Here is a 27,707-nt window from a genome sequence, read left to right on the forward strand (position 1 = left end):
CAATTTTCTAAATGCAAAGTAATGATTTGCAAGTTAGAGTATGAACAAAATACATACGTTATAAAGCATTGTCCTTTATATTATGGGGTATATTGAGTAACCGTCTTTTCAAGTTAACCTGGAGAATTAGTTTGCCAGTGCTAAAGGACTAAACATTTTAATCATAGACATATTCTTAGTGCCAGGATCATGATAGACCTAATTTGCTACTGCACTTAAAAGTAAATTTATTTTTTGTTTATATAAACTGGGTTTCCAAAGTTAAAAGATAAATGTCCTTCTTGGTTTAACTTTTTTTAAAAACCAGAATAAATTGCTGGTGTAGTCATTCCACAGATTAAACCTGTAAAACATTGAGTTGCTAAGGCATCATTTAGAGCAGAATGTGTAGTGTTTGGTTCCTGGTCAGTTGTGCCAAGGCAAATCATTTGGCCTCAGCATTCCTGGGCTGGGGAGGGGAGATGACATCAAATCGGTAAGGCCTCCTTCAATCGATTGCTTTATGGCAGAATGTATGTGTGATTATCAATTGGAAATCAAGCTCAGCTTTGCTCTGTTCCACAGTCAATATCAAGCAGATACTTCAGCCACACAAAAGGAAACAAAATGGCGACATGGGCGGGAAAATAAAAAATACCTCACTAGACTCAGCACCTTTTTGAGAGGGAGATGAAGAGACCAGGAATGAAATATGAAAGAAAAGCTCAGAATAAATTACAAATTGATAAATTTCCATTTTCTATATATTTTTTTAAAATCAAACATCATCAGAATGACTGCTGTCTTTGATCTATGCCAGCACAGAGATGCCACAGCATATATTCCATCATCCCGGGGAGCGTGACCCAGTTTCCCAGTTGATGCATGGTAAGTAGTTGTATTACATTTGTTTCAGCACCCAGAATTCACTATTAAAAAGAGCAAAAACGAGATTCCCTAAAAACTATGTGAAATTTAAACTCTGCCCCCGAGTCAAACATTTTGGGAATGATGAAGGCAAAAGCTCATTTCAGTTAAAAAAACAAAATACAACTTTATTAGTACTCTACCATTAACCAGCTGAAAAGGGCTGATCTATTTATTGCATCATGCAAGGTTCTCATATTATTTTTCTCAAAGCTCATGGGCGCGATTCTCCGCTCCCGCGACTAAGTGCCCACGCCGTTGTGAACGCCGTCGAGGTTCACGACGGCGCAAAACGGCCCTGATCTCGACCGATTTCAGGGCCCGAAAATGGGCTAGGATCGGAGCCGCGAGAAACTCGGGGGGGGGGGGGGGGGTCGCAAAAGCAGCGTCGTCAGCGTGCGCCGGACTTATGCGGCGCCGCGTCATCCGCCGCATAACTGGCGTCACCCGGCGCCAGCGGTCGCCAACCCGCGCATGTGTGGTTACAGTCCTCCCCCAGGCCGCCCCGCAAGAAGATGGTGGATGGATCTTCCGGGGCGCGGAGGAAAGGAGGTCCTCCTTCAGAGAGGCCGGCCCGCCGATCGGTGGGCACCGATCGCGGGCCAGACCCCTTTTGAGTCCTACCCTGGTGAAAGAACCCCCCTGGCACCCCCCACAGGCCGCCCCCCCCAGCGTTCCCGCGCTGTTCCTGCCGGCAGCAACCAGGTGTGGATGGCACCGGTGGGAAGCCGTCGTTTTGGGCAGACCGCTCGGCCCATCCGGGCCGGAAAATAGAGGGTGTAGCGGAGAATCGCCATTTTGGGTGTCCCGGGCGATTCTCCGGCCTGCGCCGCGCAGAACTCAACAGGGCCGTTCTTGCCGCTTGGGTGAATCGCGGGAGGGCGTCGGACCGGCGTTGCGGGGAAAAATGGCGCGCCAGGCGATTCTCCCAGCCGGCGCGGGAATGCAGAATCGCGCCCCATGTCTCCAACTTCAGCGACCTCCAGAAAACTGTTGATAACAACTTGTTCAAAAATTAAACTTCACCAGTAAGTGTTTAAGAACCAGAAGCCACTCCTTAAAAAAAAATGAAGTCCTAATGAAGTTAATTTAAACAAATATTAAATACTGTTGCTCAGAAATCTTCACATGCTCTAATCCCATCTCATAATAAGCACCATGATCAGAAATATACAGAATCACATGTAGAAACATTCTGCAGACGCATGTAAAATAATTAATCAAGTCAAAATGAGGGGCGCGGGATACTCCTGCCTCCCAATCGCGTGTTTCTCGGCAGCGGGAGGCGGCGCGCCGTTCACTCGTGGCAGGATTCTCTGCTTCCGCTGCTTTCAATGAGAATTCCCATTGAAGCCACCCCACACCGCCAGGAAACCCACGGGCGGGAGTGCGCTGCCGGCAGGGACAGAGAATCCCACCGTCAGCGAAGGGCCGGAGAATTCCGGCGGAAGAAGTTACCTCAATTTGCTTTGAAACAACATGTTCAAGTTTCTGAAGCTAACAATGCTGAGCAGTTTTCCTGGATTCATTCACAGTTGAATATTAACAGAGGTTGCTTCCTTCCCAGTCACCATTCTTTTGGTGTACATTTGAAGCAAACATGACAGCGTCATGAACACTGTAAAACACCAATGTGTGGATGTTGTCATTTTCAAAATAACCTCCATTGCGAAGACTATCAATAACCAATGCATTACAGTTTGACAGAAGAATTTGGATTCCAATCTGTTTGTAATCTTTAGAGACTTCCTTCACTGTTGCTATACCTGCTGTATCCAGGAACTGAATAACTGAGAAATCAATGATAACTGTATGGAATTCAAACTCTTGTTTGGAAAGCTGCACTGTGGCCTCAGTCTTCATGGAAGCACATGCATTCACTTTTACTTTTTGTTTCATTTCCCGAATTAATTTCCTTTCTGCTTTTTTCTTTGCCATGATTACTAGAGTTGGGTTAACTCCTACATGTTTGTAGAGCGATGCCTTGAAGGACTCTTTGTTTGCATAGTACAACGGAGCCTCAAATCTAAATATTTTGACACCAGACAACTTTTGAAGATTTTTATATCTTCCCAAGTCTTCGTAAATTTCTGTTCCTTCCAGATGGCCGAGCATAGTGGCTCTTGGCATTTGTGTTCGCGCAATGACACAGATCACAGAAAAGCTAACTCCAATCAGCAGTCCTAACTCTGTGCTGATTAAGGCTGATGATAACATTGTGACAAACCATATGACAGTGTCCACCTTGCTCACCTTCCACATTTTGGGCAACTCCAAAAATTTTCTTAAAGCACCACGGAGATTCACAATTGTTATGACACCCAAGACACATTTTTGAAGAGAGTAGAAAAGCGGTGCAATCACAAGAAGCACAAGGAGAAGCACTAAAGCAGTCACTATACTGGAGAATTGCGTCCTGCAACCCGTGGACTCTTTCACAAGAGTTTTGGCGAGGGCAGCACTGGTTGTGAAGCAATGAAAAAATGCCGGAATAATGTTACAGGTACCAATAGCAAACATTTCTTGATTTGCCCTCACCGTATACCCGTGCTTCTTGGCAAACATTTCTGAAAGAGAAACCGTAATTGCAAAGCCAATGATCGAAATCGGAAGGGCATCTGCAGCAATTCGAGGTATCAAGCTCCAGTCTGGAGAGGTGGGAGCCATAAATCCAGTGGGAATGTTTCCAGCAATGGTAGAATTAAACTTTGCATTCAAATGTCCATAATGAGAGACCAAGGTAGCAAAGACTACGACCAGAAGCTCGCCTGGAATTGGTGCTTTCAGCTTTGATTTGTAACATTCATTTATTTCTTTTAAAGGCACTAGAATCAGAAGGCACACCAGGCTGGTTACTAGATCACAGATGTTAGTAGTATGGATGTTTTTAAAAATGTGCACCCAGGTTTGCACAAGTGAGCCAGGACCATGGGCACGGGGAATGCTGATCCCAAGAAGATACTTAACTTGTGAGGTAAGAATGGTGAACGATGCTCCAGTGGCAAATCCACTAAGTAAAGAGTCAGACAGGTACACCGATATGAAGCCCACTTGGAAGATGCCCATAGCCACCTGCAAACAATTTCAAGAAAACCATTGAAAGTGAAAAAGTCAAGAGTGATAGAAATAATTAAGTGACTATGTTCACACGGCAGTTGACATTTAACCCCTTTATTCTGCACAAGTTCATAGAATTACAGTGCAAAAGGAGACCATTCGGCCAATCGAGTCTGCACCTGCCCTTGGAAAGAGCACCCTACCTAAGCCCACACCTTCACCCATCCCCGTAACCCAGTAACCCCACCTAACCTTTTTGGATACGAAAGGCAATTTAGCATGGCCAATCCACCTAACCTGCACACCTTTGGACTGTGGGAGGAAACCGGAGGAAACCCACGCACACACGGGGAGAACGTGCAGATTCCACACAGGCAGAGACCAAGTCGGGAATCAAACCTGGGACCCTGGAGCTGTGAAGCAACAATGTTACCCACTGTGCTACTTATTGTGTACTGTTTGTCTTGAACTGAGTTTTAACTCACATAAGAAAACAATGTCAGAGTTGCTTTTTCTACAAATCATGAGATATATTTAGAAACAAATGATAAGTGGATTTATATGCAATCAATTTTTTCGATATTCTGCATTGACGTTTAAGGCAGTCCATACCTGGTTTGGCCTATGTGACTACAGTCCTGCACAGTTGCACACTAACATGGTTGACTCTTAAATGCCCTAACAGGCCATTCACTGGTATCAAAGGAACCCATCAACAATGCTTACATTCCAAAAATGGATTTTAAAAAAAAAAAGATAGTACACAACTTGAATTTTTAAGTTTAAAGCGAGCAACAAGCAGAATTGCAGATTGGGATGTGTCAGTCATGGTGCAGCTGGTAACATTTTCGCTCATTGCCACAAGGGTCTGGGTTTAGGTTGCACCCCAGGGCTTGGGCACAAAATCAAGGTTGACATTTGTGACAAATGCAGGATTTTAGATATATTGCATTATAACCATTTGGCAATTTAAGCGTTAACAGCCTGGATTAAGAGTGTGTTTGATTGCAGTGTCATGTTTTTAAAAATAATCTTGTTTTGCAACAACCAAAAACTTTTATGAGCCAGAGGTGAAATTGACCAGAGTGAAAGGCCTAGGCTAGTGCACTGTTGACTGACTAGGGCGAGTCCCTGGGAAGTTAATGTGTTTTCAACCTGGGGAGATGATGCCATTGCTGGGTCGAGCAAAGGTATTCCGACATTTTGGAAAGTTTTTTGAGTTGAGTTCTAACCCGACTAACCCTTTAGACCACAAGTAAAAAATTTCACTCTCACAGTAGGATAGTTTAAAAAGGAGTAATAGTATTTAAAGCAGAGCAGACATGTCTGCGGACAAGGGGAAAACTGCAACAAGCCAATTTAAACAGCTTTTTGAAGATATCGAGCCAGTCTGCACGGGTTCTAACAGGAGCCAGATCTATTCTGGAAAGCAAGTGTAACTCTGTGCCATTGGGATGGATTGAGAGCTGTATGGTTTTTTCCGTTTCTTGTTGCTTAAGTGGGAATAGAGATAATAATTCAGGGTATCGTATTTGCTGTACTGAGTAGTATTGTTTAAGGGGTAATTGTAAGCTATTTTTGGTTGCGTTGTTAAAGAGTTTAATATTGTATTAAGAATAAAGTTTTATTTTAAAAATTCCAAATCCCTAATTCTTTGTGCAATCACTCCTGAAGCGAAGTATTCTTTCCACACAGTCTTATAAAAATGAAAATAAAATATTGGGCTTTGTCCAGTAGCCTAGCCACAGTCGGGGTCTGGTCTGGGATTGTAATACATTCCTGTGCAGGATGGAGAGAGTGCAGCACTTCTGAGAATTCAATTTTTCGGATGAGTTATTTATTTAAGGGATGTGGACATTGCTGGCTCGGCCAACATTTATTGCCCATCCCTAGTTGCCCTGTAGAAGGTGATGGTGTAAGCTTTCTTTTTAAACTGCTGCAGTCCCTTAAACCCAGGCCATGTTTATCGTGTCAGGTGGAAGTATTTTGAAGAACAGGAAGATTACCTCCGGTGCTAGTTATTCCTTCATCAACATCACAAAAACAGATGATTAAGGTTAGGGTTACTGTCACATTGCTGTAAGCGGGAGTGAGCTGTGCAAAAATTGGCTGCCATCTGTTAGAACATAGAACATCCAGTGCCGAAGGAGGCCATTCGGCTCATCGAGCCTGCACCGACCCACTTAAGCCCTCACTTCCACCCTATCTCCGTAACCAATAACCCCTCCAACCTTATTAGACACTAAGGGCAATTTAGCAAGGCCAATCCACCTAACCTGCATGTCTTTGGACTTTGGGAGGAACCAGACCACCCGGACAAATCCCACGCAGACACGGGGAAAACATGCAGACTCCGCACAGACAGTGACCCAGCGGGGAATTGAACCTGAGCCCACAGTGCTGGCCACTGTGCTACCCATGTTTATTGCATTAAAACACTAAATTCACTTCAAAAGTACTTTACTGACTGTAAAGTGCTTTGAGATCCTCAGTGGTAATGAAGAGTGCGACATAAATGTACATCTTTCTCAATAGCAAATAATCCCCATATTTCACTCCCTAGTTCTGCCAAATCTCAGTTTCGCCCTCCATAGTGATGCCAGACCAAATGTTCTGCTTATGCTGTCAAATGCCAACCTTCTCAACCCACTGGGAAAAAAAACCTAGGACCACTCCCCAGTGATGCCATGGGCGGGATTCTCTCATCCCATGCCAGGTTGGAAAATCGCTGGGCCGGGTGTGATTCGCACGACGCCGGTCCATCGATTCTCCGGTGACCGGCGAATCGGCGCCATTGGCGCTGGCACGGTCGGCGCAGCGCTGGTCAGGGACCGCTCTACCCGCCCCCCCCCGCCCCCCGGGTGATTCTCTGCCCCGCGATGGGCTGAGTGGCCGCGCAGCAAAGCCTGAGTCCCGCCGGCGCCATTCGCATCTGGTGTTACACAGCGGGACCTCAGCGCCCATCCTGTCGGGGGCGGCCTGGTGTCTGGTGTGGGGGGGTAGGGGGGTTCCGACCCCCGGGGGGGTCTCCACCGTGGCCTAGCCCGCGCTCGGGGCCTACCGATTGGCAGGCCGGCCTCTTGTGGTGGGGTCCTCTTTTGCTCCGTGCCTGCCCCTGTAGCCCTACGCCATATTGCGTTGGGGCTGGCGTGGAGAAGGAGGCTACCGCGCATGCGTGCCGGTCGCAACACGCATGCGCAGACCCGCGGCACCCATTTGACGCTGGGGCAGAGGATCGCCACACTTAGAGGTCCGATGATGCTGTCGTTAAACTCTCCAGTTTTTACAACGGCGTCAACACTCACTCTTCAAACGGGAGAATCCCGCCCCATATCTCTGCGCCATCCTTGAGCGATAACAACGCCCAGAATCATTTCTTTTTTAAAAATAAATTTAAAGTACCCAATTATTATTTTTTTCCCAATTAAGGGGCAATTTAACGTGGCCAATCCACCTAACCTGCACATCTTTTGGGTTGTGGAGGTGAAACCCACGCAGACACGGGGAGAAAGTGCAAACTCCACACTGACAGTGACCCAGGGCCGGGATTCGAACTCGGGTCCTCGGCGCCGTAGTCCCAGTGCTAACCACTGCACCACCATGCAGCCCTGAGCCCAGAATCATTTCTTAGTGTTTCCAAAGGATGCAATGACTATTGCATAGCTGAGCTCCACTCCCCCCAACTCCCCAAACAAAAAACAGGCCCACTTGACGGTGCATACTCACCACTAAAACTGATAAGGGATAAAATTTAGGTACAAAATAATTAAAACATAAAAGAAAGTTGTTCATTTACAGTTTTCAAAGAATAAGAAGGACAGAATTATGGAACAGTGTGCTCAATGTACAAAGAACTGCATGTAGTAAATAGGGAATTTGGCTTCTGGAGTCATTGCCAAGCAACAATGTTTATGCCTGTGTTATCATCACCCCTTCTGTTATAAAACAGCACATCTGCTGACTTGATGAAAGTAATATTATGGGAAATCTGCAAGTCGATAATCAAAATGCTTTTCATTATCTTCAGCTTTAATTTCTAGAAGTATTTTACTCATAAACTTTAAAATTAATTCAGTTGCGCATTTTAAGTCGCAGTTTTGTCCTTGTAATATAAAAAAAATATTTGATTTGTTAGATCCCATCTGAAATTGGTGAACAATTTTGAAATTGGCAAACATACTGGAGGGCATGCAGCAGACAAGGTACACACCATCATGAAGTGAGTGAACAAAATAACATGGTGCACAGGAACAGGTGTAGGCCATATGGCACCTTGAACCGGCTCCATTATTCACTTAGATCGTGACAGGTTTGATTTTGGTCTCAACTCTACATTTCTACCAGAGTGTTGAAGCAATATCCTATTGGACTCAGAATGTTAACTCTGTTTCTCTCTCCACATCTGCTGCCAGACCTGTTGAGCTTTGAGCATTTTCTCTATTGATTCCTACCTTTCTACTGCTCCGAATAACCCGCGACTCCGCTGTAATTCAAAAATTTTGTCTGCAAGGTTTGAATAATATTTTCCTTTCTTGAATAGAGGCATAATTACATTTGCTATTTTCCCCAATTTGCTGGAACCTTTTCAGAATCTAGGGATTTTTGGACGATTACAATCAATTCATGAGCTCTCTGGATTATGACCTGAGGATTCAGGCCTTCATGGACTTGAGCAATTTGTTTTCTAAAACACATGAAAACTTTGCGGGTCACTGTCATGAAGAACCATTCCACTTCCGGTTGCGGCTATGCCTAGGTAGGTCGCACATTCGGCAGCTCCCGCCGGAAATGGACTTTGGGGCTCTTCAGAGGGGCCCCAACGGCAATTGTTCGACGGCTTCCAGTGTGGGAAGGTGACAGCAAGGTCCCCCCGACATTATATGGATTGGACCAGGAGTGGAGCGACTAAAATAGTGATCCTGGTGCAGCGAAAAGCAAGGTGGCGGCAGGTGGAGACCAAGCAGCATGGGCGCAGTGGTCATAGGAGCAGCAGGAGTTTCTTAAACGCTGTTTTGAGGAGCTGAAGTCAGAAATGCTGGCGCCAATGAAGGCGGCGATTGAGAAGCTTGTGGAGACCCAGAAGGCCCAAGGGGCGGTGATCCGGGAGGTGCGGCAAAAAGCTTCGGAGAACGAGGACGAGATCTTGGGCCTGGCGGTGAAGGTGGAGGTGCACGAGGCGCTGCACAAGAGGTGGGCGGAAAAATTTGAGGACCTGGAGAATAGGTCGAGGAGGAAGAATCTTCGGATTCTGAGTCTCCCTGAAGGAGTGGAGGGGCCCGATGCCGGGGCATATATGAGCACGATGCTCAATTCGCTGATGGGCCCGGGAGCTTTCCCGAGGCCCCTGGAGCTGGATGGGGCTCATCGGGTCCTGGCAAGGAGACCCAAAGCCAACGAGCCGCCTAGGGCTGTAGTGGTGAGGTTCCACCGCTTTGTAGACAGAGAGTGTGTCCTGAGATGGGCCAAAAAAAAAGAGCGGAGCAGTAGGTGGGAGAACATGGAGATTCAAATTTATCAGGACTGGAGTGCGGAGGTGGCTAAGAAGAGGGCTGGTTTCAACCGGGCAAAGGCGGTGCTCCATCGGAAGGGGGTGAAGTTCGGGATGCTGCAGCCAGCGCGATTGTGGGTCACGTTCCAAGATCGGCACCACTATTTTGAAACGCCTGATGAGGCATGGAACTTTATACAGACTGAAAAGTTCGACTCAAACGGAGGGTTTGTCGTGGGGGGATGTTTACTGTGTTTACTGCGTTTGGGGAATGTTCTTTTTGTGTTGGTGCTGGGTGGGGATGGGTGAATGGATTTGATGTGGGGGCTGTGGGAGAGTGTGTGCGTCGGTGTTGGAGGGGTAGGGCCCCATGGAGGAAGAGGGGGGGGTGGAGGCCTGGGGATGGGGAGTTGGGGTAAGGCCGCAAAAAGGTGCTGCGCCAGAGGGGGCGGCGCCGGCTCAGGAAAGCGTGGGATTTTTCCCGCGTTAGGGAAGGATGCGGGCAGTGGAGAGGAGTGCACACTGACTGCCAAGGAGTGGGGGGGTCGATGGAATGGCGAGAGAGGCCGGGGTCAGCTGACTTACGGGAGTGTCATGGGGGGAGCAAAATGGCTAGATGTGGATCTAGCGGGGGAGGGGGGAGAACTGGGTTGCTGCTGCATTGGCCAAAAGGGAGCTGGAAGTAGGAGAGGTAGTCGGGGTGGGGGTCCGCCGCCTGGGGGACTGGGGGGTGCGGGAGGCATGGGCACGTGGCTGGCCTAGAAAAGGAGATGGAGGAAGGTGGGGGGGGGGGGGGGGGGGGGGGGGGGGGGGCGGGGTGCGTGAGTAGCTCCCTGATCCAGCTGATAACTTGGAATGTGAGGGGCCTGAACGGGCCGGTTAAGAGGGCCCTGGTGTTCGCGCACTTAAAGGGACTGAAGGCAGACGTGGTTATGCTCCACGAGACACATCTGAAGGTGGCAGATCAGGTTACGCTGAGAAAGGGATGGGTAGGGCAGGTCTTTCATTCAGGGCTGGATGCGAAGAACAGAGGGGTTGCAATACTGGTGGGGAAGCAGGTGTCATTCGAGGCAGTGAATATTGTAGTGGATAATGGAGGTCGATATGTGATGGTGAATGGTAGGTTGCAGGGAGTGCGGGTGGTACTGGTGAATGTATATGTCCCGAATTGGGATGATGCCGGATTTATGAAACGCATGCTGGGTCGGATCCCGGATCTGGAGGTAGGAAGCTTGATAATGGGGAGGGGGGGACTTCAACACGGTGCTGGACCCAGCACTGGACCGTTCTAGGTCCAGGACGGGTAAGAGGCCGGCTGCGGCCAAGGTGCTCAGGGGGTTTATGGACCAGATTTGGGGGGGGGGGGGGGGGGGGGGGGGAGTGGATCCATGGAGGTTTGCCAGGCCGCTGGCCAAGGAATTTTCCTTCTTTTCCCACGTCCATAGAGCCTACTCCCGGATAGATTTTTTCATTTTGAGTAGGGCGCTAATCCCGAAAGTGGAGGGAACGGAATATTCGGCCATAGCCATCTCGGACCACGCCCAGCATTGGGTGGAGCTGGAGTTGGGGGAGGAGAGGGACCAGCGCCCCCTGTGGCGCCTCGGTGTGGGGGGACTGTTGGCGGATGAGGGGGTGTGCGGGCGGGTGCGGGGGTGTATTGAAAGATATTTGGAGGACAATGACAACGGGAAGGTGCAGGTGGGGGTAGTCTGGGAGGCGTTGAAGGCAGTGGTCAGGGGAGAGCAATTCTCCATTAGGGCCCACAGGGAGAAGAGAGGGGAGAGGGAGAGGGAGAAGTTGGTGGGGGATATTCTAAGGGTAGACAGGAGGTATGCAGAGGCCCCCCGAGGAGGGGCTACTTAGGGAGCGACGGAACCTCCAGACGGAATTCGATCTGTTGACCACGGGGAAAGCAGAGGCACAGTGGAGGAAAGCGCAGGCGGCGACGTATGAGTATGGGGAGAAGGCGAGTCAGATGCTGGCACACCAGCTTCGTAAGAGGGAGGCAGCGAGGGAGATTGGTGGAGTTAAGGATAGAGTGGGGAAAAAGGTGCGGAGTGTGGTGAGAATAAATGAGGTATTTAGGGACTTCTATGGGGATCTGTACAGGTCTGAGCCCCCAGCGGGGGAGGAGGGGATGCGACGATTCCTGGATCAGCTGAGGTTCCCGAGGGTGGAGGAGGAGGAGGTGGCTGGTTTGGGGGCGCCGATTGGGTTGGAGGAGCTGGTTAAAGGATTGGGGAGCATGCAGGCAGGGAAGGCCCCGGGGCCGGATGGGTTCCCGGTTGAATTCTACAGGAAATACGTGGACCTGCTGGGTCCGTTGCTAGTGAGGACTTTTAATAAGGTGAGGGGGGGGGGACCTTGCCCCCGACAATGTCCAGGGCGCTGATTTCTTTGATCTTGAAGCGGGACAAGAATCCATTGCAGTGTGGGTCGTATAGACCGATCTCGCTCCTCAATGTTGACGCTAAGTTGCTGGCGAAGGTGCTGGCTACGAGAATTGCGGACTGTGTCCCGGGGGTGATTCAGGAGGACCAGGCGGGATTTGAGAAGGGTAGGCAGCTAAACACAAATGTACGGAGGCTCCTCAATGTGATTATGATGCCCTTGGTGGAGGGGGAAGCGGAGGTAGTGGCAGCCATGGACGCGGAGAAGGCCTTTGATCGGGTGGAGTGGGAGTATCTCTGGGAAGTGTTGCGGAGGTTTGGGTTCGGGGAGGGGTTCATCAGTTGGGTCAGGCTGCTATATAGAGCCCCAGTGGCGAGTGTGGCTACGAACCGGTGGAGGTCGGAGTACTTTCGGCTGTACCGGGGGACGAGACAGGGGTGCCCCTTATCCCCCTTGTTGTTTGCACTGGCAATTGAGCCGTTGGCCATGGCACTGAGGGAGTCCAGGAAATGGAGGGGACTGGTCCAGGGGGAAGAGGAACACCGGGTGTCGTTGTATGCTGACGACCTGTTGCTATATGTGGCGGATCCAGTGGAGGGGATGGTGGAGGTCATGCGGATCCTTAGGGAGTTTGGGGACTTTTCGGGGTATAAACTCTACGTAGGGAAGAGTGAGCTCTTTGTGGTGCATTCAGGGGACCAGGGAAGGGGGATAGACGAGCTACCGCTGAAGAGGGCGGAAAGGAGCTTTCGGTAGCTAGGGATCCAAGTAGCTAGGAGTTGAGGGGCCCTGCACAAGCTCAATTTCACGCGGTTGGTGGAGCAGATGGAGGAGGATTTTAAAAGATGGGATATGCTGCCAGTCGGTCAAAATGACGGTCCTCCCGAGGTTTCTCTTTGTGTTCCAGTGCCTTCCCATTATGATCCCCAAGGCCTTTTTCAAACGGGTAAGCAGGAGCATCATGGGATTTGTGTGGGCGAATAAGACCCCGAGGGTGAAGAGGGTGTTCCTGGAGCGTAGCAGGGACAGGGGGGGCTGGCGCTGCCGAATTTGTGTGGCTTTTTGGGCAGCCAATGTGGTGATGATCCGTAAGTTGGTAATGGAGGGAGATGGGGCGGTGTGGGAGGAGCTAGAGATGGCGTCCTGTGTGGGCACGAGCCTGAGGGCGCTGGTGTCAGCACCGCTGCCACTCTCGCCGACAAGATAAACCACGAGTCCCGTGGTGGCGGCGACGCTGAAGATCTGGGGGCAGTGGAGGCGACACAGGGGCGAGGTGGGAGCCTCGGTCTGGTCCCCGATTCGGGAGAATCATCGGTTCGTCCCAGGAAGGATGGATGGGGGGTTTTGGAGCTGGCATCGGGCAGGGATTAGAAGAATGGGGGACCTATTCATCGACGGGACGTTTGCGAGCCTAGGGGCGCTGGAGCAGAAGTTTGGGCTACCCCTGGGAAACGCTTTCAGGTACATGCAAGTGAGGGTGTTTGTGAGGCGGCAGGTGAGGGAATTCCCGCTGCTTCCGGCACGTGGGATTCAGGACAGGGTGATTTCGGGTGTATGGGTTGGAGAAGGCAAGTTTTCGGCGATTTACCAGGAGCTGAAGGAAGAGGAGGAGGCCTTGGTGGAGGAGTTAAAGGGCAAGTGGGAGGAGGAGCTTGGGGAGGAGATAGACGAGGGTCTGTGGGCTGATGCCCTGACTAGGGATAATTCTTCCTCCTCTTGCGCCAGACTCAGCCCAATACAGTTCAAAGTTACTCACAGAGCGCATATGACAGGGGCGAGGTCGAGTAGGTTCTTTGGGGTGGAGGACAGATGTGGGAGGTGCTCGGGGAGCCCGGCAAATCACATCCATATGTTCTGGTTGTGCCCGGCGCTGGATGGGTTCTGGAGGGGTTTCGCGAGGACTATGTCCAAGGTGGTGAATGCCCGGGTCAAGCCGTGCTGGGGATTGGCATTATTTGGGGTATCGGACGAGCCGGGAGTGCAGGAAGCGAAAGAGGCCGGTATTCTAGCCTTTGAGTCCCTGGTAGCCCGGCAGAGGATTTTGCTACTATGGAAAGATGCGAAACCCCATAGTGTGGCAGCTTGGATCAATGACATGGCAGGGTTCATCAAGCTGGAGAGCATAAAGTTTGCCTTGCGAGGGTCTGTGCAGGGGTTCCTCAGGCGGTGGCAACCGTTCCTAGACTCAAGACTATCTCGCGGAGCGTTAGGAGGTCAGCAGCAGCAGCAGCAGCCCAAGGGCGGGGGGGGGGGTCCCTATTTGTGTTTTTAAATGTTATATGGGGGGTTATTGTATATGGGGGAAATCCAATGTATAATTTCTAATTGTTGCGTTCTTGTTTCTTTCTTTTTGTTGGGGGGGGTTCGTTGAAAATTTTGAATAAATATATATTTTTTTTTTTTAAAAGGAAGAACCATTCCTATTGTGCTTTCTTAGTTTAATAATTTTCTTGAATTTCAATGCTGAACTTCCACCATAATTGCACCCAGAGATACATGCACCTTGGACACCAACCAGTCACATGGTTTAGGATTACAAGTACAATGATGCACCAACGTATTCTTCAATCCTTGACGGCTATCCAATCAATTCTGCCTAACCATGTCCCCGTCTGGTGCTAAAATTGGTCTACTCCCAAAACAACACTGCCTCATACATCACAGAGCCTCATACATTACTTCCTGCAGTCACACTTGCTCAGAGTCCCTTCAAATTATGACCAGATTTGCTGCTGCAGCTGGAAAGGGGCTTTATTTGGTGTTTTATTATAATTTTTGAGCATTTGTTTTCATTTACCCTCATTAGGAGCTGCACCTCATTTCCCGCTTACTGGTGTCAGAAAATACATTAAAGTATGTATATGTAAATTAACAATGGAAAAGCTGCCATGATTGCTCATTCTTAAATATGCTGTGCCTGATTTTCCTGAATGAAGGCTGATGAGTTGACATTTTTAATGTTCACAAACTACGAATTCAGTGCTTTCATGTGATCCTGATTTTGTCATGTTGATTTACAGCCCTTTTAAGTTCAATTGTATTCTATCGAGATTTACTGAAAATTCAAGCGTAACTGGACAATCAGCAGAATGGGCGTATTTAAACACTCAGATTGCCCTTATAGACGTGGTTTACCTTGCCCAGGCCCATAACTTGATCATTGCGATTCAGGGTTTAAAATGGTTGGCTAAGTGATCACCTTACCTGATAGACCCCAGCCATAAAAGTCAACGTTGAGCCAATGCGAATGGCAAAACAACTTCTGCCACACGCACCTGCAGACTGATTGAACATTTCTGCTTGGCCAGTGCGATTACTATCATCATAGATGTCAAACCCAGCAAACTGTAACTCTCGATCCACCACCTGGCCAATCATTAAGCAGAGCACTCCAAAGATACCAACTGAAATATGCTTTGATGTTCCCATCAGGAAGTAGATGATGCAGGCAAAAAATGAGGTATATAGCCCATATATCGGTTCCTGCCCTGCGAGCAAAGAATAGGCTATTGACTGAGGAACAAGCAGGATGCCCACTATCAGCCCGGACATAATATCTCCCAAAATCCATTCTTTCCATTTGTACTTTGGAAACCATCTTATGGCAGGAAAGAAGTCAACAAAGAAGTCTTTTGCTTTTGTTGGGGTGCAAGAACAACACTTCTTTAGCCTTTTTGCTGCAATCTTCTTCACATCTAATGTATTCCTTTCTTGCTCTTCTAAAATAATGGGAGAATATTTCCTGTTTTTCATAGCAGGAGAGGATGGAGTACTGAGTGCCAACATGCTGTCAGCGGTGTTAGCTTCTGTCAAAGTCATCCCGCCAGCGGTCTAAACAAATAAAAGAAGCTGGTCAGTCGTGATTACAATAACCTGATGTAGTAAAATTACATTTGTAGCAGGATCAAGCATTTTGAGTTACTTTACCAATCTCGATCAAAATAATATCAAATGCAATATATTGACTGAACCACACAGGTTTGAATCATTTAGCAGGAAGCTGTGTCTCTTTCTTAGAATTTTTTTTCAAAATATTTATTATCTCAACGAGCCCGTTTATTCCTGCAACAATAACAAAAAAAAAAGGAGCAAATGTTGTCAAGCTGTGGTTCAGCTGGTAGCACACTCGCCTCTGAACACAAGGTTCCAGGTTCAAGACCCACCCCAGGGTTTGAATGCATTTTTTAAACATTAAGGCTGACACTCCAGTGCAGTAGGGGGAGCACAGCACTGTCAAAGGTGCCATCTGTCAGTTGACACATTAAACCAACGTCCCACTTGCCTGTTCAATTCAATGTAAAAGGTCCCATGGAACAATTCCGAAGAAGAGCAGGGAGGATTATCCCCCATGTCCTGACTGATATCTTTCCCTCAAATCAACAACACAAAAACAGATTATCTGGTCATTGTCACACTGTCATGTACATTCGTAAAAGATTACAGAATGGGGATATTAATCTGTGATGCTGATATGACCGAAGCAGAATAAATATGTGAATGTGATAAATAAATGTTATAATTTGTCAGGAAAAACCACGGTGATTTGCAGTATGTCCTTCAAAGACTCAATTATGTGACTTGCACTAGTTTTTAAGCGTTTCAAGCTGCATTTTATAGTTTGTAAATAAAAGGATATTTAAAAATATTTAACACTAATTTGGCATATTCTGTTAAGAAACAGTTGAGCTGCAGTAAATATATTATTCATTGAATAGGAGTAAATACAGAATAGGAGCATATACAGTAGATATGAATAGAAGATAGCTAATTGATTTCAACTAGTAAATATAGTCACATATAAAGTACACCAGATGTAAGCAATGCAGGACAAAGCAGTACTAATTTTATGTATTTAAAAATGCCCATGCCTCCACCACCAGACCATCGAAGCTGTTGTATTTTTTACAAAAAATGTGCACATAAGTAAGTGTATTCAAAAACAATGGGTGCGATCTATCGGCCGTGTTGCGCTATGGATGCCAGAAGAGGCCGACCCAGGGCTTCCCAACAGCCGGTACGCCTCGCGAGATCCACCCAGGTCTCGCGAGGCATTGCGATCAGGACCCCGAGCACAATGGGATGAAGCCCGCTAAGGCATGCTGACCCAGGATCTACTAGGCTCCCGGCATCTGCCGGCCTCCCCAGGAAGTCCCCAGCCAAGCGTCAATCAGTACTGGTCCACATTTGTGTGGAATGACCTTGGGTGTGTGGAAAGGGTGGGGATCCTGGAAGGGAAGGGGACTCAAAATGGGTTGTGGAAAGGGCTGAAAAGTGGGGTCCCTCAGCAGGGTGCCATCATTTGGGAGGATGTGGGCTAGTGTACATGTGTGTGAGGGGTGGCATTGTCCATGGGTGGGGGGGGGAGTGGAGGACCCACAAGCTCACAAAGAGATCGGGGCGCCCTTTCAAAATGGTGGCCCGATCTCTGAGGAACTGGTCTGGTCAGCGAGTTCCGCTTCCAAGTGATGGAAGTAGTTCTAAGTATGGGCTTGACCATGGAGAAGCCCTGCAGGGCCAAAAAAAATGACTAAGGGCGGGATTTACCCACCAACCCGCCACGTGTTTTCTGGTGGCGGAGAGGCCAGCCAGCAAGATCTACCTGTCCCGCCATTGTCAGCAGGATTTCCCGTTGACTGCACCCTTTGTTGCCAGGAAACACATGCGCTGGCATCAGCAGCCTGGATATCCCAACCCAAGCGTGGTGAGGGACTTGCCGACAGAGCCGGGGTGAACCTCCCAGCAAAACTCGCCACAAATGACACTTAGAAAACATTTTTGTTAGATCGAGCCCTATTTTTATATAACTATTTTAAAAGATCATGATAACCACTTCGGGTCCAGGAGTATATAACCAGAAATATAGAAATTATTGCAATCCTTTGGTAATTACCGCCTCACAAATACGGATCCCGACATAGACTGTACCTCTTTCCTTTACATACCGCTCCACCCAAATTCCTGAAGCAAACTTTATGAAAATGCATGAATGAACAAATCTGAAAAATAATTCTCGGAACAATTTAAAAATGCAAGTGGGGGGGGGAAAGCAGTAAACTAATTCCATCTCCTCTGCTTTCTTTGCTCAAAAGTTATCTAAGTACCTCACTTTGAACAGATGATCAATAGTCTCCAGTTTGTGAATACTGAGCAGAGCCCAGTGAGATCTGTCTATGTATCGAGCAGAATTTCACAATAAGAACGCAGTCCCAATTTCCCAGTACTCATTAGTTAAAGGGTATTTAAGTATTGCGGCATTCCATTCCTGGAGTTGCTGTCTCTTTTGCAACAATGCACTGTTTGGAAAAACAAGTGCAAATTACAGCCAAGTTCTTGAAATGCCAAGTATTAGGCCAGACCTTCCGTGGAGTGTCCACCACAGTCAGATTACCTCTCCACTCATATTTACTTAGACTGAAGCTTTCTCACCCGACCGTCTGACTCAGGTTGGGTGAGGAAAGCCAGTGCAGTGGCTTCCTGTGTCCTTAAGTTGAGTGTAGAAGAGTCAGGGACAGTGTATCCATGCCCCCTTTTTACGACACTTGGTAAGTGGGTAGCATGGGGGTGGGTGGTCAATGGGTATTAGGATAGTCAGACCAGTTGTCGGACGGGCACTCTGAGGGAAGGATCTTTGGTAGGGTGTACTTGGGAGGGGGGGGGGGGGGGGGCGGCGGCATTGGTGTGCACTCTAGTTAGTCAGGAGTTAGAAGTGATTTTAATTCTAACTTTTCCTGGGCAACTATTCCTGTAAGATAGTCGAAACCATCTGAAGACTTGATTTAAAATAAGAGTTTGGATGGTTCCCAATGCAGGGTAAATGCCCATCAGAATTTTGAACTCCCCAGACAACTGTCTGGAAATTCTTATGCAGAGAGCTGAGAGGGTCCCAGCTCATCTTTGGGGTACCTACAGAGTACGTCATCCTGGAGATTTGATGTTATGGGCCATTATCAATGCCCACAAAGTTTTCTTTTAATATTGGTTTCAGAAGGCGGCATGTGGAGTAGTGGTTAGCACTGGGACTACGGAGCGGAGGACCCGGGTTCGAATCCCAGCCCTGTGTCACTGTCCGTGTGGAGTTTGCACATTCTCCCAGAGTCTGGGTGGGTTTCACCCCACAACCCAAAAGATGTGTAGTTAGGTGGATTTGGCCACGCTAAATTGCTCCTTAAATGGAAAAAAAAAAATTAGTTACTCTAAAATTTATATTAAAAAAACATTAGTTTTAGTTGTAGCGGAGTGACAATTTGAATAATCAGCCCTGAATATTGTAAATACCGACTTCCTCAAACATTTTCCCAATCAGATTTTCCTCAAAACATTGCACCCTCTGACTCACTGAGATCTGTTATCATTGAGCTGAATTTTTAAAAATTACATGGATGTGATAAACCTCCGAATAACTTTTGTCTCAATTCAGCATGTTATTTGACAAAAGTTTAAAGTGCAACATGTCTCCTTGCAGGCATAAAGATGCTTAAACAATCGAGATGTGATGCGCACTCTGATCGGCCAATCTCGACACTGTTGATTATCCTTTTGTCCACTATATACGTACGTGTACGTTCCCTTGGCTGCAGAAAAATACTTTCACTGTACTTCAGTACATGTGACAATAAATATCAATCAATGAATCAATCAAATTCAGGTGGCTCATCCAGATAATTTTTTTAAAATTTGCAATATTTAATAACTAGTGGCGGTTACATGTGGAGCTGTTGGTGGAGGAAGAGATGTGTGAGCGGGTGAGGGAGGCCATTCGGTGGTATAGAACATAGAACAATACAGCGCAGTACAGGCCCTTCGGCCCACAATGTTGCACCGAAACAAAAGCCATCTAACCTATACTATGCCATTATCATCCATATGTTTATCCAATAAACTTTTAAATGCCCTCAATGTTGGCGAGTTCACTACTGTAGCAGGTAGGTCATTCCACGGCCTCACTACTCTTTGCGTAAAGAACCTACCTCTGACCTCTGTCCTATATCTATTACCCCTCAGTTTAAAGCTATGTCCCCTCGTGCCAGCCATTTCCATCCGCGGGAGAAGGCTCTCACTGTCCACCCTATCCAACCCCCTGATCATTTTGCATGCCTCTATTAAGTCTCCTCTTAACCTTCTTCTCTCCAACGAAAACAACCTCAAGTCCATCAGCCTTTCCTCATAAGATTTTCCCTCCATACCAGGCAACATCCTGGTAAATCTCCTCTGCACCCGCTCCAAAGCCTCCACGTCCTTCCTATAATGCGGTGACCAGAACTGTACGCAATACTCCAAATGCGGCCGTACCAGAGTTCTGTATAGCTGCAACATGACCTCCCGACTCCGGAACTCAATCCCTCTACCAATAAAGGCCAACACTCCATAGGCCTTCTTCACAACCCTATCAACCTGGGTGGCAACTTTCAGGGATCTATGTACATGGACACCTAGATCCCCCTGCTCATCCACACTTTCAAGAACTTTACCATTAGCCAAATATTCCGCATTCCTGTTATTCCTTCCAAAGTGAATCATCTCACACTTCTCTACATTAAACTCCATTTGTCACCTCTCAGCCCAGCTCTGCAGCTTATCTATATCCCTCTGTAACCTGCTACATCCTTCCACACTATCGACAACACCACCGACTTTAGTATCATCTGCAAATTTACTCACCCACCCTTCTGCGCCTTCCTCTAGGTCATTGATAAAAATGACAAACAGCAACGGCCCCAGAACAGATCCTTGTGGTACTCCACTTGTGACTGAGCTCCATTCTGAACATTTCCCATCAACCACCACCCTCTGTCTTCTTTGAGCTAGCCAATTTCTGATCCACATCTCTAAATCACCCTCAATCCCCAGCCTCCGTATTTTCTGCAATAGCCTACCATGGGGAACCTTATCAAACGCTTTGCTGAAATCCATATACACCACATCAACTGCTCTACCCTCGTCTACCTGTTCAGTCACCTTCTCAAAGAACTCGATAAGGTTTGTGAGGCATGACCTACCCTTCACAAAGCCATGCTGACTATCCCTGATCATATTATTCCTATCTAGATGATTATAAATCTTGTCTCTTATAATCCCCTCCAAGACTTTACCCACTACAGACGTGAGGCTCACCGGTCTATAGTTGCCGGGGTTGTCTCTGCTCCCCTTTTTGAACAAAGGGACCACATTTGCTATCCTCCAGTCCTCTGGCACTATTCCTGTAGCCAATGATGACATAAAAATCAAAGCCAAAGGTCCAGCAATCTCTTCCCTGGCCTCCCAGAGAATCCTAGGATAAATCCCATCAGGTCCCGGGGACTTATCTATTTTCAGCCTGTCCAGAATTGCCAACACCTCTTCCCTACGTACCTCAATGCCATCTAATCTATTAGCCTGGGGCTCAGCATTCTCCTCCACAACATTATCTTTTTCCTGAGTGATGTGGAGATAAATGATATGAAGAAGGTTTCGGCAGCCACGGTATGGGAGGCACTGAAGGCAATGGTGAGTTCATTCGATATGGGCACATAGGGAGAAGGCGGAGCAGGCCGAAATAATAGCAGTCAGCATTGCCCAGAGTCCTGACCGACATTGCTCCCAAAAAGAATATCGCTATTTTGCAGAAATTGCTGAAAGACAGGAGTAATAATTTAAAACATTTACTTAGAAATTCTGGCAAGTATTCATGTTACCAAATGTTCCTGGCTGGGGATAAAAGTCAAACACTGTTCTAGTGTTTTACCTTCAGTTATATCAAGCCAAGAACATTCAGTAATGTTGATTAAATGTTGGACATGGACCAGTACAAGTTAATATTTTACTTTGTTACCACATTCTGATATCTGTACTCTAATGACATGTTTTGCATATTGGAGATATTCCTTTTATACTTTTTCCCTTTTATACATTAATCGTTCGGGTGCCAAATTCAATGTCATTCTTTTCAGAACAGTTTAATCATTTTATATCCAACTCCAACAATAATTTCTGTGACCTGACCTGCTTAATTGGACAGTTATAATAGGGATAAAGTGCCTATCAATCTGGCAGCAAGTTATCAGAAAATTAATGATTGAAGCAGGATAGTAAATGGACAATTAACCATGAAACAAGTTCAATCTCGTCAATTATACATCTCTTATTACACAGCACTTCAGTAAGTGCACATTAATATAACCTCAAGCAAATCCCTATTCTGCGTTTTTGGGGGGTTTCAGTATAAAAGAGCGAACTCATTCACAGAATAACCCTCCAATTTACAAATTTTATCTTGCACCTTTTATGAGTGATAGCATGACATTGTGAATTTCTGGCTGACTATACTAGAATAACAAGATTCACAAATGCCAAGCTACAAATCTTGCTAACATATCCAGTCTTTATCTGAAAAAAAAAAAAAGAAATTTCCCCTTTATATAGGACTGGAATTTGGATTTGTAATCAATGGCAAGACTCTCAGCGTGTGTATTGCCATTACGGCATCCAACAAACAGCAATATCTGGCATCTGCTCATGTGGAAGTCTAGAAGTCACTGTCAGTGACACCCTGTTCTTCCATTGGGTGTGTGGCATGAAGTCTTCACAGATGCAATCAACACAGAACCAGTGAATGAAGTTCAATTTTCATTATTCCCATCGTAAAAGTCATTAGAAATGTTTTAGCAGACGTTACTGAGTTTCTAAATTACTGAACAACCTCTTCGGCCCTGATCTTACAAGCACGCCATCTCATTTGTGCAGAATACCAATTAAACCAAAAATTAAAAATCATGCAATATTTCAGTTCAGAACTTAAAGCAATGTGCATGTCTAAATCTTTATTTTTGTTTTTTCTCTACAATGATTAAAGTGTGAATTATAAGCCCTATTTTGCACTGTGAAAGTTCTTCAATTGATTGATCACTGTTGCTGGATGCCAGAGATGGCACCAAATTTAAAGCCACAGCAGTATAGAGCTGTTATTTCGCATGGTCAGCAGTGAGTTCTATCCCTTTGACACTGACCACAAAAGCCTGGCCTACATATGGACTCAGTACGAAGTCTTACAACACCAGGTTAAAGTCCAACAGGTTTGTTTCGATGTCACATGTATCCATGTATCCAGATCCATGTATACACAGGATCTGCTCAGACGAGGAGGAGCGTAACAGACATCTACAGACGTTGAAAGATGCCCTCGTACGAACAGGATATGGCACTCGACTCATCGATCGACAGTTCCAACGCGCCACAGCGAAAAACCGGACCGACCTCCTCAGAAGACAAACATGGGACACAACCGACAGAATACCCTTCGTCGTCCAGTATTTCCCCGGAGCGGAGAAACTACGTCATCTTCTTCACAGCCTTCAACACGTCATTGATGACGATGAACATCTTGCCAAGGTCATCCCCACACCCCCACTACTTGCCTTCAAACAACCGCGCAACCTCAAACGAACCATTGTTTGCAGCAAACTACCCAGTCTTCAGAACAGTGACCACGACACCACACAACCCTGTCATGGCAATCTCTGCAAGACGTGCCAGATCATCGACATGGATACCACTATTACACGTGAGAACACCACCCACCAGGTACGCGGTACATACTCGTGCGACTCGGCCAACGTTGTCTACCTCATACGCTGCAGGAAAGGATGTCCCGAAGCGTGGTACATTGGCGAGACCATGCAGACGCTGCGACAACGAATGAACGGACATCGCGCAACAATCACCAGGCAGGAATGTTCCCTTCCAGTCGGGGAACACTTCAGCAGTCAAGGGCATTCAGCCTCTGATCTCCGGGTAAGCGTTCTCCAAGGCGGCCTTCAGGACCCGCGACAACGCAGAATCGCAGAGCAGAAACTTATAGCCAAGTTCCGCACACATGAGTGCGGCCTCAACCGGAACCTGGGATTCATGTCACATTACATTCATCTCCCACCATCTGGCCTGCGAAATCCTACCAACTGTCCTGGCTTGATACAATTCACACCTCTTTAACCTGGGGTTACCCCATCTCTGGATCTGTAAAGATTTAATCACCTGCTAATGCTCGCATTCCTAGCATTGTTTGGCATCTTTGAATTTGTCTATATATGTGTTTCTGGATCAGACCTCTTCATTCACCTGAGGAAGGAGCAGCGCTCCGAAAGCTAGTGACATCAAAACAAACCTGTTGGACTTTAACCTGGTGTTGTAAGACTTCGTACTGTGCTCACCCCAGTCCAACGCCGGCATCTCCACATCATATATATGGACTGACACCAAAAAGATAAAGGAAATACAAGCAGGTATTGGTTAATGCTCATCTGACAATGCAATAGACCCTCATAATGCCTTGATTCAGTGCCATGTCCTGGTATCAGACTTGAAACCACAACCTGCTGACCCAAGCACCAAATGTTGTACCAGCTGAACCAAGCTGACATTCATTTTTAGCACCTCATTACAGGAAGAAAAGTGTAATTGTGGCTTATTTGAATTTACTGGGACACAGCAAGGTAGTTTGTTTTGAATCACTGACAAGCTTTACAGTCATGCTCTAGATCATGAGCAATTCAATTACAAACCAGCTAATGTACTGACATTATCAAAACATGGCAGTTGTGTATACCATACACAGTAACAGTTGGCTGTAATCATCACATGGTGGCAATACCTTGTTAGAACTTTAGCTGGTTCTGGTGGGGTTGTTGTCTCAGTTTAAAATTAGTTTTAATATTAACTAAAAGGTTAAGATAAATTCAGTAGGTTCTAACTATATTTTAATTTAATCAACAAATAATGCTCTGACCGTATCTAATAGGCGGCATCTGGAATAGCCTTGGCTCCCAGTTCTATGAAGCCACCCCATCCAATTTGTAAGCTGTTTTTATGATATCAGTGTCAATAGACAAGCAGCTGGACACTCCCACTGCATGACAGTCAAAATTTTATTTTATGCTCACCAAACTTTTGCAGATGGCGGAAATGATGCATAGAATCATAGAATGTACAGTGCAGAAGGAAGCCATTCGACACATCGAGCCTGCACCGGCCCTTGGAAAGAGCACCCTACTTAAGCCCACACCTCCAGTCTATTCCCGTACCCCAGTAACCCCACCGAATCCATTTGGAGCAGCGCTTGCGAAGTGCATTTGTGGTTGTACATCCCACCTGCCATCAGCATTCCCTGCAAAATTAATTCTGTTGCTGCTCTGACTATTGCAGCCTCATGAGAAGTGGTCAGAAAACATTGCTTCAGGTGCATCCTGCACCCCTAGGAGACAGAAACATCACCTTATTTCCTTACTATTGCTGAAATATGCAAGCAAGTATGCCCCTGCTACCTTGTCTTTTTGTATCATTCTGGTCCACTGTTTGGAAACAATCTATCAAGAAAGTATCTTGTTATATTTGATCTAATATTCGGGTTGCTAAATCCCAAGATGTTAGCAAATGGTTAGGAACTTTTCAGACAGAATTAAAGCAACAGATGGGAAAGGCAAATTTACAGTAAACAGCAAGGTTGATATGAAATGAAAATATTATGAAATTATATCCTTTGATGGGGCAGGGGGTGGGGATAGGGGCACCTCTGGTGTGGTTAGTTACTTTATTTTGCTAGACAGAGACCATGTGGAATATGTTAATCCAATCACACTGGCTTTAATTTCCATTCTGACTGATGTAGACTTAGATTCTGCCTCGTTATCCCACCCACAGTTTAAAAAAAAAGGTCAGCATTTGCTCTGGTTCAGCAAATAATCGCTAAGAGCCTGCCTTTAGGCCTACAACTCAAAGAAAAGTGGAATATCCTTTAATGGCAGAATCCTCCCTTACACCTGCAATTGAAGAAAGTCAAAGGCCATAGGCATTTGTTTAGAATGTACCATTACAAACAGAACTTCAAAGGTTTGCAGAATTCATATATTCTATAAAATAACCAAAATGTTGAAAATGCCCTCCACCACCCAACAGAAAATATTGGTCTAGCTTGATTTCATCAAGCCCTGATCAGTTTCCTTTTACACAGATGCCTTGATGGCACACGCGTTGAGATGTTAATAGGACATAATCAGGTCTGAAAATAAAAACTGGTTGGTGATAATGACAAGGGTGGGCCTGTCTACCATGACAATATTAATAAAATTGGTAAGAATATAATTGATTAAACATTTAAGATGGGGCAACACAAAGTTATTGGCTCAGCTGGTAACATTCTCACCACCGAGTAAAATATTTTTGGTACAAGTCCCACTCCAGGACATGAGCACACAAATCAAGGCTAACATCCCAGTGCAATGCTGTTGTGGAGTGCTGCACTGTTGGAAGTGCTGTCTTTCAGAGGAGATCCTAAACTGAGGCCCCATCTGCTCTCTCGGGTGCATGTAAAACATCTCCTGACACTATTTTAAAGAAGGGGAGAGGAATCATCCGTGGTGACCTGGCCAATATTTATCCTCAATCGCCATCACTAAAATAGATTATCTGGTCATTATCAGGTTGTTGTCTGTGGGAGTTTGCTATGGCATGTTTCCTGTATTACGGCAGTCACCACACTTCAAGAATCTACTTCACTGGCTGTAAAGCGATTGTATCCGTCCTCGGGTCCTAAATGAGATAAGGACAAGTCTTTTTTTCTTGTTACCTCAATGGACAACAGAGCAGCCTTTCAAGCTGGACAAGTGCAAGCCTTTCCAGAAAGTAACACCACTCCCTCAACAGCAACAGCCCCTCCACTTAAACAAATGCCAATTTTATTAACATTATTTCTCGGATATAGTTCATGGGATAGGACATTATTCTCCGTGTCCAAAAACTATTAGCTGAAGCCAGGCTCTCCCTAGAATACAAACCACGTTTAAAATGGCAGCACTTATGGATGTCTCAAACTTTTCCTGTTTAGCAGGTACCTGCCACCTCACAAAAGAACCCACTGTTAAAATGTCACACATCCAAGCAGTGGTTATGGATTAGACAGGGGCGCCCACCAATTGCCCTGAGCTTTCGAAACAGCAGCCTCTGCCAGTGAGCAGAAATTGTAACTAAACCTACTGTCAGAGCCAGGGGAGTGAATTAGATTACATTTTAAAAGACAGAGAAACAGTGAAACTGTTGAGAAACTAACAAACTGGAAACAGAAGGCGCGATCCCAGTACTGTTCTGTCAATTTCAATACAACCCAATTGCTCTGCCTGGCTGCAGAATGAACTCACTCACCGACTGAAACGGGTCTCTGTTTAGCAATGATCACAATGGAACAGGTAGTTACACTTTCGCATGGGCTGAAATAAGATGATCAATTGTAGCAATTTTTCTTCCAGCTGACTGTCACCCAGCGGGTCATTGGCCGCGGACGGCGCCGCCGTGCAACGTCAGCGCCACAAGGCGAATCCATTGGGCGTGACTGGTTAGAGCCCCGCCCACTTACGGCGGTGCCCACCTCCCTGATTGGTCAAGACTCCGACCATGTGTCGCCAATGGGGCGTGCGGACCTGGATGAGGACTGCACTGGATTGCTCATTGCCCTGGCCCACTTGCTGTCACTTTAACCAGTGTGTGTGGGTGTGCCAGGTCAATAAACTTGTGAACGCGCGCTTGTTTTGCTTCCAGGACTTTTGCCCAGCTGTAAACTAATATATTATTCCCCAGTCAGGGTTAAGAAATCTGATCTATTTGTGTGCATGCCATTGTACACTCGAAAGTAGGCGCAACTCTGTATGTTTAAATGAGTTTGCAATCTGTTGCCAGTCATCAAAATTATTCAACCAATGTTGACAAATTTAGAAGGAACGTTAGGTGTTTAAAGTCTTTACTGCAGATTATTATTAATAGTAATAAAACAATCTTTGATATTGTAGGGGCATATTAATAGCTGGTGCACAGAGCTGAACATCCGCCCAGTCCTCCAACTTTATTT

At 46.6% G+C, this 27,707-nt stretch overlaps 1 protein-coding gene across 1 annotated transcript; it reads right to left on the reverse strand.

Annotated features, from left to right (window-relative positions):
• Positions 1 to 1,303: 1,303 nt before the first annotated feature.
• On the reverse strand, positions 1,304 to 27,148 carry slc26a2 (solute carrier family 26 member 2). The gene is made up of 3 exons (XM_072512140.1): positions 27,008 to 27,148; positions 15,047 to 15,673; positions 1,304 to 3,978 (listed from the first exon to the last, which is right to left on the reverse strand). Exons 2-3 carry the CDS (start codon positions 15,659 to 15,661, stop codon positions 2,449 to 2,451), a joined length of 2,145 nt encoding a protein of 714 aa, XP_072368241.1. The 5' UTR covers positions 15,662 to 15,673; positions 27,008 to 27,148; the 3' UTR covers positions 1,304 to 2,448.
• Between the last annotated feature and the right edge of the window lie 559 nt (positions 27,149 to 27,707).

The sequence above is a fragment of the Scyliorhinus torazame genome, chromosome 7 (assembly GCF_047496885.1).
Source record: "Scyliorhinus torazame isolate Kashiwa2021f chromosome 7, sScyTor2.1, whole genome shotgun sequence".
Taxonomy (NCBI): Eukaryota; Metazoa; Chordata; class Chondrichthyes; order Carcharhiniformes; family Scyliorhinidae; genus Scyliorhinus; species Scyliorhinus torazame.